This window comes from Protomyctophum parallelum, assembly GCF_964188405.1.
Source record: "Protomyctophum parallelum genome assembly, chromosome: 5".
NCBI classification, from domain to species: domain Eukaryota; kingdom Metazoa; phylum Chordata; class Actinopteri; order Myctophiformes; family Myctophidae; genus Protomyctophum; species Protomyctophum parallelum.
Window position 1 is genome coordinate 53,568,520 of NC_139702.1, and position 12,005 is coordinate 53,580,524.

The 12,005-nt window shown below is 41.9% G+C and overlaps 1 protein-coding gene across 1 annotated transcript in view; it reads left to right on the plus strand.

The window, feature by feature from the left end:
* Nucleotides 1-308: 308 nt before the first annotated feature.
* Nucleotides 309-12,005, plus strand: part of spag5 (sperm associated antigen 5) — a 28,333-nt gene continuing 16,636 nt past the window's right edge. The window contains exons 1-5 of the mRNA XM_083764537.1: nucleotides 309-399; nucleotides 1,476-1,546; nucleotides 1,634-1,753; nucleotides 8,704-11,011; nucleotides 11,701-11,836. Of these exons, the coding sequence (XP_083620663.1) occupies nucleotides 1,508-1,546; nucleotides 1,634-1,753; nucleotides 8,704-11,011; nucleotides 11,701-11,836 (2,603 nt within the window). The 5' untranslated portion in view covers nucleotides 309-399; nucleotides 1,476-1,507. The remainder of the gene's footprint in view (nucleotides 400-1,475; nucleotides 1,547-1,633; nucleotides 1,754-8,703; nucleotides 11,012-11,700; nucleotides 11,837-12,005) is intronic.

Sequence of the window (12,005 nt, forward strand, 5' to 3'; positions counted from 1 at the left end):
ATTGATTTATTTTTATTTTATTGTTTCATGCAAAGCAGCTCACTTTTGATGCAAAAATAATAATAGGTTTTGAATATAAAGGTATATTTGGCTCCGGGCTGTACCAGTAGAAATCCCACTGAGTGGACTGAATAAATATTGATCTGTCTGATTGTTGACTGAATATCTTTGATACATTGAAATGAACCAAGACCACTTGCAGTAAAGACATTTGACAGCAGGTGGCACTGTAGTATATATTTTAAACCGAAGCGTTTATTTCAACCATAGAATTGGGTTTCAACAGGAAAAGGAAATGTAATGGACCAATAGTAGCGCACTAGCGCTGCCGTTTGTGTTTTGAACGAAAAGCGGTTGAAGTTGATGAGGCTGCAGCAGGAGTTCTGAAGTGAACCCGAGGTTTGTTTACCATATTATTCTGTAAATCAATGGCGACCATATTCGTGTGTATGTGAAGCTTTTATCAAGAAGTTACGCTAGACTTTAACGTTAGTCTAAGTAACGTACCGTCCGGCGGTGAGTGATGAGTGAGTGTGAGATCAAATCGGGCTTCATTTTCTGCCCGATATATACTTCGTCGTACGACGATATCGCGTGCCGAATATCGCCGATCTACAAGCTCACATCGCGTGTTGAAAGGGACGCGATGTGAGCTTGTAGATCGCCTAGTTTATGCGTAGCACAAATGTATCAACGCAATGAACGTATTTAAACTACCACTATTGCATTGGTTAATCTGATCTGGAAAAAAAATCTGTTTACCATGTGCAACCCAGATTCGGCACAAACAAGGGAAGGGACTAAATTATTTTCGCTCCACCAAAATATGGAACGCCCTACCAACAGTCATTAAGACATGTGAATCCCTTGACTCCTTCAAAACCGCCCTCAAAGGGCACCTATGGACGGCTGCAATTCGAAACTGCCCCCCGAAAAATCTGAATCCCCCCACCCACCCATTTTTTCCCTCACTGTATACGTTTTATTTTTGCTATATAGAAATGTATATTTGTATGTCTCTAAATGTTATGATGATTCATGAATTGAACAAGATGGACCCTCTTGTAAACAAGTGTAGTGCTTTATTGGGTTGTCCACTCACAGTTAATAGTTGTACTGTAATTCTGCAAACTGTTAATAAATACTTCAATCAATCAATATCTTGGTGGTGTAGCGAATTTCGTAGACCAGACCCATTGCAAGTTGCTGTACTCTGTCATCAACCCTAGCAAAATGGGCAGGGGTGATGTGGGTTCTGGGAGTGAGGCCAAGTAGTAGCCTGACCAGTTTGTTTAGGGAAGTTGTTTGGGAAGTCTGGGTTTCAACAACAAGGCAATGTCAATGTACTTTACACAGAACACCAAGCAAAGGAAACACAATTACTGTGGCAGCGGCATAATGGGCATATACACGTGTTTTCTGTTTACACAATCTGTATTATATTTATGAATCACTTTCTGTATTTTCTCCTGCAGGTGCCACTGCTTATTAGTTTGTCTGGGACAAAATGTCATTCAGGAAATCCTGCACAGCTGGGGAAGGATTGGTAGGATGTCTTCTGTTTTTTTATGACACAATATTTAATTATAATAAATGAGCTAATAATATTTTCATTCTCTTTTTCTGTCATTAGTCTTCCGCCATACCAGGAGGGCGTACTCCTCTTCGAAGCGTGCAGAATGAAATGGACCTCTCAACGCCGTCTTCCAGGTTCAAACCAAGATCACTGTCAAATGTTTTTAAAACAACAAAGGTAAGGTGTTTAGAAAGTTCATATGTCAGAAGGTTTACTTGCCATATTATGAGCTTGGCATTGTGTTTTGGATACACATGTATGTACAGTTCCATTCAAATGCTATGAATCAATTTTTATAAATGTAAACCAAATTACAGCATATGCATTCTTTTAGCCGCAATTTGCAACTCTAGATTTTTTTACAATGGGTTGAATCTAGAGTTGCAACGGTGCCGTGTCATTAGTCAGAAGGTTCATTGTTCCGAAATTACTATCCCTATCTCTAACCCTAACCTAAACCTAACCGCAAGCAAGGGAGCAGTGCATGTTCGGACTAACGGGACTTCGGATCTATGGGCAGTTCCCGTTGCAACAACCTCCATCCACTTCCTATTCATCTTTTTTGGTTTGTGATCTGCTTGTCTTAAATGACGTTAAACTCACCAACATTGCAGCTGCAGTCCAAGCTTGAATTATCCTCTTTCAATCTGCTGAGCTTGTTTTTCATAAAAATCCCCCGTAGACATGTTATGAGCTACTTTCTGTCCAAAATATTCCAAGAGTCAGCCGCCATTTTGTATTTTTTCAACGTGCCATAAAACAAGACGTGAAGGGGAGCGCTTGTTTAATAGCGTCCCTCCCTCCCTAGGGCGTTGGCCTCTTCTTTGGGTGTCTTACCTGCGCAGGTAAGATTATATTAAACAAGCGCTCCCCCTCACGTCTTGTTTTATGGCACGTTGAAAAAATACAAAATGGCGGCTCGGAATGTGACTCTTGGAATATTTTGGACAGAAAGGCCCAATCCCAATTGCCTCCCTCAAGCCCTGAGCCCTGGACCCTCATTGACTTTAATGACGTCAGCTGTAAGTGCTTGAGGGTGAGAGGCTGCAAGGGCTCCAAATTGTTGTGAAAGAAATGGGACAGCACTTTGAAGATGAGTCCGCCATTCATGACACTTTCCATCACTTTATAAAAACTGTCCTTCACAGCCAGTACCTATACCTACATGCTTGGCCTATTTACACATGTCTATCATGTCTATTTTAGTATTTAAGCTGATCGTTTTATTATTAGTTTAATAAATACACTTTCCTGTGTGATATGAGTTGTAATATTCATATATAATAATATGCATTATACATCCCATTTCCATATTCTTTTACTTTGCTCATTAGTCATTTCTCATCATGTTTCCCTTATTATTGTTATTAAATATATAGCCTATATCCTTCCATTCCGTCTGCTTTTGAGAACAGTGAAAAAGCACTATTGTGTTTGTTGACATTCTAATCGCGATACATAACTAATTTGCATAGCTAAATGATTGACATTTGGAAGATCCCCCTCATTCCACTGGTAACGCTATGAACTGTGGGTAATTTCTTTGCCAAAGTCAGCATCGACGCTGACTTTGGCAAAGGGCACATAAAGGGGCGGGGCTGAGCCCTCACTGACTTACCGATTTCAAATGGGACATCCCTCAAGCCCTCGCAGACTTCACATGAACGCGCAGCTAAGTCAGTGAGGGCTCATTGAGTCAGCAAGGGAGTGGATTGGGATTGGGCCAAAGTAGCTCATAACATGTCTACGGGGGATTTTTATGAAAAACAAGCTCGGCAGATTGAAAGAGGATAATTCAAGCTTGGACTGCAGCTGCAATGTTGGTGAGTTTAACGTCATTTAAGACAAGCAGATCACAAACCAAAAAAGATGAATAGGAAGTGGATGGAGGTTGTTGCAACTGTAGATTCAACCCATTGTAAAAAAAAATCTAGAGTTGCAAATTGCGGCTAGCATTCTTTATACCCCCAGCCTTCAATATTAGTCATTTTATGCTTAATTCAGATTGGACAAGAAAGGTGGGGTAGACAGGGTATTATGTTCAAGCCAATTAAGGTTCTTTATTGTTATCGCTTGTGTACAGGTACATACGTGTGAGGGGCGCTCTTATCATTGTACATCATCCATTCATTGTCAATTTTGTGTGGGACAAAAATAGCCGATTTGCGCGTCTACATATGACGTAAATTCCACTCATTCATTGTCAATGGGAATTTAATGTTTGTTTAAGACGGAAATCTACACCAAAGCTGAATATAGGAGGGGCTAGCGGACCTGAAATACTTTTGTTCAGATCTTTGGACAATGTAGCAGTGCAGTAAAAGTGATAGAGACAACAAATATGCAAGCAAAAGTCTATTCAATATACAATAGATGGCAATTGACCTGTGCAGTTTTCTTTGGCTTTGTTCAGCACACAGGCATGGGGTAGTGGGGATGTAAGAAAGGCCCTGGACAGTGCTCACACACAAACATACACACACACACGCATACACAGTGGTGAGGCCCTGATTGCCACAGGTGTTTTGGGTGCTGATCACTCAGCTATTTGACTTAAGTTAACTGATCAAAGACTAGCTCCTTAACAGGCTGTATGGTCTTATTGGTCAAATAGTAATTTAGGCCTGCACACTGCAATCAGCTTGATGTGCCACAGAGCTTCATTTTAGTTCAGTTTGGCCAACAGTAAGGACCTGTGCAGTGTGTCTTTCCTGATATGCGAGTAGCATTAGTTGTGGGTTTTTTGTGATTATTTGTTTAGTTAATTCAGTAGTGTGCCATCTTGGTTTGTTTGTGCTTTATTTATGCGAGTGTTCCAGAACATGCTTTCTTTCACTGTTTGAATATGTGTAAATGACTAAAAGTGAGTGCTGTTATTTGACATACATGCAGCTTAATTGCCTGCATTTTATTTGATAGTTTCTGTACACATTAAGCCAAGTTTGCCAACAATGTTTGCGGTCATGTTTGCTGAATTCAGTCAAGTTACAATACCTTTCTTGTTAACTAATATATATATATATAGTATATGTTGCTATGGTGTATTCATGGTTTATATAATTAAGTTAATTAGTTCATGGCTAATTTAGCATAGCTGTATTGGACTCCGCCAGTTGTTTATAGCCTTTCTCGAGCTCTGCCATGCGTGTCTCATAGTCGTTTCCACTCTGCTCCAAATCAGAAATACGAGTAGCGTGGTCAACCAGAGAGGTTTGAACAAGGCTTAGTTTAGAGTCCAGGGTGTTGAAACGTGTGTTTATGTCCCCTTCCATCGTCAGGATGGTGGAAAGGGTCGGTTCTGGATCCATCTTGTTGGGGCTAGCAGATGCGGCTAACTGGCTAGCAGTGTCGTCGTCTGAATCTCCGCCGGTAGAAATAGTTGGACTGGAGGTTAAAGGTATATTCAGTGATTTCACTCAAAAAACCTTAGGTTTCGTTTTTGGCTGTGGGACCCAGCCTTTCGTCCAATCAGGATAGAGAGTCAAAAACGAAACCTAAGGTTTTTTGACCCCCAGGGGTTAACTGGGGACAGGGAGGAACTCCTTATATGGCCAGCACACTCTATAGTAGGGAGGATTATCACAACAAAACAAAAAAATAAGTGATATTTGAATTAAGTGAAATCACTGAATATACCTTTAATTTGAAGGTTCTTCTGGTGTTGTAGGTTTTCCCTTTGTTGGTCTGCTTATCTGGGTCGCTCATTTTTTGTTTGGAAGAGGCAAGTGCATATTCTTTAACTTAGTTTAGTGAGGAATTGACAGAGCTACACAGAAACACGTCTACTCCATGATACGCTCACTAGCGCCCCCCATGGCCAATTTAGCATGAGACATGTTCAGCAGTGTTTCACACTATATAGTTAACAATTTGCAATTTAGGCTCTGTATTAGTCATGATGAGTGTGTAATTTATTTTTATTTTCAGACCATACTGTCACTGGTCAGTGTCATACTGTCTTGTCAAAGTGAAGTAAACTCAAGTCTAGAAGCAAGGTGGTGGTCCATTGTGTTTGTTCTGATCGACATTCAGGGGCGATTGCTAATTCCGACCAGTATACAGTCCTTTCAGTAACCCTCAGCTACAGGGAGTATTGGCATTTCTGAAGTTTGAATTTGCCTAACTTGTTCCGGTATCTCTCTTCTGATTCTGTTAAAGGGATTGTGACATTAAAAAAAAAGGTTTTGGAATTGTTCTTATTTTTTTTAGGTTTTCTAATCTCAATTGCACCCAAAAAACATGAACTTTTAACATTCAGTAGATTTTCTGTGATCTGGGGTTTTCTGGCTCAAACAGGTGCTCTGATTTGCCGGCAGTAATAGTGGAGGATATTAATGACACGATCGTTCACTTTATGGTACAAGCACCAAATTTGGTACACAAGTGCTTCAGAACCTACTCTCTCAGAAAAGTACGTTGTCCACTTGAAAAAACTAAATGACCACCATTTTTCAAGATGGCCGCCAAATGAAAAGGGCCTTTTGTGGCGGTTCTGGACAACCGTGGGTCCGACCGAATTTGAAGTCGGTGGGGCGAACGGTTCTCGGGTTATGTGGATTACAGATGTACAGACACACACACACAGACTTGAATATATGTCAATGGGCAATGCCCATTGGGTTTTTTTTTTAGATGATGGGTAAGAAGAGAGAGATGTGATGTCAGGTGGTGTGGGCTAAGAAGTGGTCAGGGCTATATGAGATGTACAGTAAGTGCAAAGAGAGATGGTGAGGGAGGGAGAAAATTATTTGTACCAATTGACCAGACAGTAGACAGTAGTGTAACAGGTTAAGGTGAGTATAGAGATGGAAATGTTCTAGCAAGGGAAGCCAATGTATTGAGAATATGGGACATATTATGTATGTGTCAGGAGTTATTTGTGACAGAAGGCTACCAGTGAGAGGGAAGATGTATACGATGGTAGTGAGACCAGCCATGCCGTACGGTTGGAAACGGTGGCACTGATGAAAAGGAGGCACAGCTGGAGGTGGCAGAATTAAGGATGCTATGGTTCTCATTAGGAGTGAAAAGGAAGGACATTATCAGAAATTACTGAATTAGAGGATCAGCCCAGGTTAGAAGGTTTGGGGATAAAGCAAGAGAGGTGAGGTTGAGATGGTTTAGACATGTGAAAAGTACATTGGGAGAAGGATGCTGAAGATGTAGCTGCCAGGTAAGAGGATGGACAAAGACGAGGTTTAAGGATGCTGTGAGAGATGACATGAAGGTGGCAGGTCACAGAGGAAGATGCAGAAAACAAAACCAAATGGGGTCCATGTGTGGTCCAGCCCTATGGAATGTAAAATTGTGCTAATGAAAAGTATTTAAAATATATAGTTTTGATGCTCATCCAAGCTCCTACTACTATAGGGGATGCAAAGCAATATGTCCGTTTATCCGTCCGACTTCTCCTACCAAATCACTCTGTTAGCACACATCTCTCTATGCACAAAAAATGATGCATGCCACAGAAATCCATCTGCACTACATTGCATCCATGTCATATTTACTGTACAAATATTGCTTTTGTATTACATACTGTTATTGCACAACATTTCACTGTGACACAAATTACATTACAATTTCCACATTAACCGACCCCTCCCCTTTTCCCTGCACGTGCACACACACACACACACACACACACACACACACACACACGGTACTGTACAGTACACTATAGTATGTTACAGTACAGTATGGTAAAGTATGTACGGTACAGTAACGTGCGGTACGGCATGGTACAGTATGATACCATAAAGTATGGTACAGTACAGTATGATGCCGTACAGTACAGTACGGCACGGTACAGTACAGTACAGTACGGTACAGTATGGTACCATGCAGTACGGTACAGTACAGTACAGTACGGTACAGTATGGTACAGTATGATACCATACAGTAAGGTACAGTACGGTACAGTATGGTACCATGCAGTATGGTACAGTATGGTACAGTACAGTACAGTACGGTACAGTATGGTACAGTATGATACCATACAGTAAGGTACGGTACAGTATGGTACAGTACGGTACAGTATGGTACCATGCAGTACGGTACGGTACGGTACTGTACTGTACTGTACTGTACTGTACTGTACTGTACTGTACTGTACTGTACTGTACAGTACAGTACAGTATGGTACAGTATGGTACAGTATGATGCCCTACAGTGCTGTACAGTATTATACAGTAGTATGGTATAGTACATCACAAAGGTATAGCCAAATATATGCTGAAATGCTAAACCAGTCTAATTTTGGTGGCCATCTTGAAATATCACCGCCATATTGGATTTTTGGATGGCTCGGTTTAAAAAGTTAAAGAGTTGACCAAAGGAATGTTCACGGCAAATGTACGCTTGTATCACCAAGCGAACAACCGTTCCAATGATCTGCTAATTGCACAAATTCTGTGTGTGTGTACGTCTGTAATCCACGTAACTCGAGAACCGTTCGCCCCACCGACTTCAAATTCGACACACACGTTCCACACACCCACAGGGAGTGCAGTGCCCGGTCTCGAGTCGGTCGGACCCACGGTTGTCCAGAACCGCCACAAATTGCATTTGGCGGCCATCTTGAAAAATGGTGTCCATTTTGTTTTTTCAAGTGGACAACGTACTTTTCTGAGAGAGTAGGTTCCGAAGCACTCGTGTGCCAATTTTGGTGCTTGTACCATAAAGTGAACGATTCTCATGAAATATTGACTTAATATCCTCCACTATAAGTGATGTAAGAGTAAGACCCTGCAAATCCCATATATGTCAATGGGATTTGCCAGCAGATGTCACTGTTTTCACTGTGTTGCCTGTTTTCATTGTAGCTCAAAAGGCTTCCAAACCCCAAAGAAAACTTCAGACCACAGAAAATCCACTGAATGTTCAAAGTTCAGGATTTTTGGGTGTAATTGAGGTCATAAAACCTAAAAGAAAAAAGAAAAATAAATGAAAATGAATGTCATAAAACCTTTAAATGTAGTAAAGAGCCTCGGGTCAGATACGAATCGGGGTTATCTGCCAGAAGGACAATAGCCTTGTATATGTGTTATGGGCTCTTGCTCTGTGATCCACCTGGCCACCCTCACATTTTAATTATTTTCCCACCCATTTTCTTTCCTAACCAACAGAGTGTACTCTATGATCCAGACCACCACACCAGCTCTCCACCACACAACATCACAGATGTCTGTTCTCCCAACCCAACTGTTGACAGAGTACCCACCATTGGTACCGCTGCCACTGAGACAGCTGTAGGACTTGATGTAACATTCAAATCCTTCATCTGCTCTGGTGTTGAAGTGGAGATTTCAGACCTTCCTTCAACAGTGGCACAAGATAGTATTATTCTACCCCATGATCAGCCTTCAATGAACCCATCTGATCCAGAAGATACAGTCATGACGGACAGCATGATGTCTCATTCAAGTGACAACCACATGGAACACCCCTATTGTTCTAATGATGGAAATTCTGCGTCCGTCAACACGGGACCTCTCAGTGAGCCTTCAAGCACAAGTGAAGTCTCCGAGAACTTGGATAATTCTCCGAGAATTTCCCCCACTGCCTGCAGTGGCTTTGTAGAAGACATGCTTACATCTGTCATCTGCGAGTCAGTTGAGGTTGTAGTTTCAGACATCACCACCAGGCTATCGGATGAAACTATTCCTCTACCTGTGCCAGAGCTTGGAGAATGCAGCTTACTGCATGACAGTGTTGTTCCAAGCCTCATTGTAGATGACTGTGGTGAGCATGCAGATCATCCTTACTGGAACAGTGAAGGTCTTGAGCTGACTTCTACTGCCCCCCTTGATGTGTTCTCTGGAGAATCAGCTTGTACTGAAGAACCTGTTAGTGGAATATGTGATATCACTTTAAAATCATTTGTCTGCACAGGAGGTGAAATTGAGGTTGCAGATTACACTGTGCAAGCAGATGAGACAGTTCCTGTAGTGATTGATGAGGTTATGAACGGCAGTGACCAGCCAAATGACTGCAGTGTGAATTTTAGCATTTTTGTGACCGACCCTAATCTACAGTCCAGCGATAACCATAAAGATCACCCCTACTGCTTATCCTCTCCAAGTTGTGATCTTTCCCAATTCAAGGAGCCATTACCAGGCTGTCATGATGAGCTGAATGAGGTAGAACCAATTGGTAATATGCAATTGGCTAATGGCCAAATTGACAGTCAGGAAGATGTCCCATTCAAACCGGTCACGTGTGCAGAAGGAGATGTTGAAGTGCCACACCTGACACACGGGAATGACCCTTTATCTGGTTTCCCATCACCGCTGGTCATTTTACAGCAGCTCCCATGCAATGACGGTGCACTTATTGCTATACCAATGGATCCTATACATGACAAATCTGAAAACCTGCACTGTCAAGTGAATAGAGATGGTGCTGCACTAGATCCGGGAGCTATCAGTTTGACGTCATTGGCAAACATGTCACTTAAGTTTGTTAATGATCATGATCTTAAGTGTCAAATTCAAGAAACCCCCAAACTACATGTGGACAGCAGCATGTTGCACTCAGGCCACTGTCATTTTGAAAATGATGGCGGTGTACTAGATTCCAACCTATTAGCTGCCCGTGCACCTCCACTGGAAAAAGCATTATTCAATGAGTCGGTGAATAATGTAAATGTCAACTGTCCAATTCAAGTAACCCCTAAACAAGCTTCTTTACATGCAGTTGTTAACCTGCTTGACAACAGAGAGTTGAACTGCAGTGAACTTGGAGCTCCAGGGAGTTCAACACCATCACTGGTGCAAGAGAATGATCTAAAACATGGCATTACTATGCCTTCAAGAAGTGTAGCTCTGGAGTCCAGCGGTGCATATGACAGTGCTCTGGGATTGTCTGGAAATGATGGGCAGTTTCTCCCCAACTCTTTCGAAAAGCTGTGTGCTGAAAATGACTCTGATGTTCTGATGTCACTGCCAGAGATTCTCTCTGTAGCACATACCTTGCAGTTTGAGCTCATGAGTCCAGTCATCAAGGGGTCCCCGCAAGCCAGAGTACTGATTAGCAGAGAATCAGCCTTAGTTCAAGCCTTGGCTGAAGAGTCTGCAGTGGAATGGGAAAATAGCGTTTTGTCTCCGTTCCCCCCTTCAGGGCCCTGGCCTGGGCCTTTGGAGAGCCCAATGCCACGACCATTACTTAACTCCACAGCAATTGGTAAAAGGGTCAGTTTTAAGCTCCTGATGGCACCAATCAAAGACATAGTCAGAGATACAAAGGAGAAGCCCGGTGTAGCGGCAGCTGCTCAATCAGAGAATGAACCGGTAGTGTTGGTGGATATTCCATCTATTACTAATGGTCCCCTGCAGCAGCAGCTCAGGCAGATGGCAGAGTTCCTCATCATGGCATCAGGGAAGCTGGGTGCCTCCACAACTGCCATCTCAGCTCAGGCTCCATCTGCAGCACCAGGTACTGCTGTCCGCGACCGTTATAGAGCGTCGCAGTCCCGCCCCCCCTCGAGAGACCCAGAAAAGAAATCTCAGTTCATTTTCAGAAAGTATTTATTTAAAGACGTTTACGCTGCGGACAAAGCCAACTCTTGTCGTGACAAATCATGACAATAAACACAATGTTTTGGGCCAAACAAAGAATTAGAAAGTAGAAAGAAATGGCAGGTTACAACACTTTTTTTGTTGTTTTTCTTCTTTGTAATTATTAGTTTGGTCCAAAATATTGTGTTTATTGTCATGATTTGTCACGACTCGAGTTGGCTTCGTACGACGCTTAAAAGGTCTTTAAATAAATACCTTTTGAAATGTCTATGGGAAAAATGCATTGGGATTCATTTCCTGAGCCTGGCGTCGTCATGAAAGGGGGCGGGACTGCGACGCTCTATAGGGATATAATGCACACGATGTTTTTAACCAAAATTATTCAGGTGCCGTGTTCAATTATCCAATTTTTTTTTGCTTTGGCATCCAGGCGTGGAACACAAATATAAATGTAAACATGCAAACATTAATGCACAGGCATTCAAGTTGAGCAACAAGATAATATTTAAGTAGTTAAAGTATTATGTCAAAGTCTAAATGTCAATCACTGGTGTATAAGATTGGGGATAATCGTTTAAATCTGATCAATCACACTCACTCCCACAGCGAGCCACAGTATGTGTGTGGGCACCAGTCCTGTGAAGCTGGTCGACCACAGTCTAAATACATCAGGCCAGTTTGAAAGAAAGCGGGAATTCTCCATGGTTGATAACTGCACTATCACAGATTCTCTCCTATGGAAGTGAGTATTATTCCCCCATGTAGAGTTAAATCTAGGTAATGGTACATAATGGACTAATGTTATTTGATTAAAATATGTTAATTTGTATGAAATGCAGAAAAATGTAATGCCATCAAGTCAAAAGCTAAATATCTAAGGAACTTTACTAGAGATGAGAACATTTCTCAAC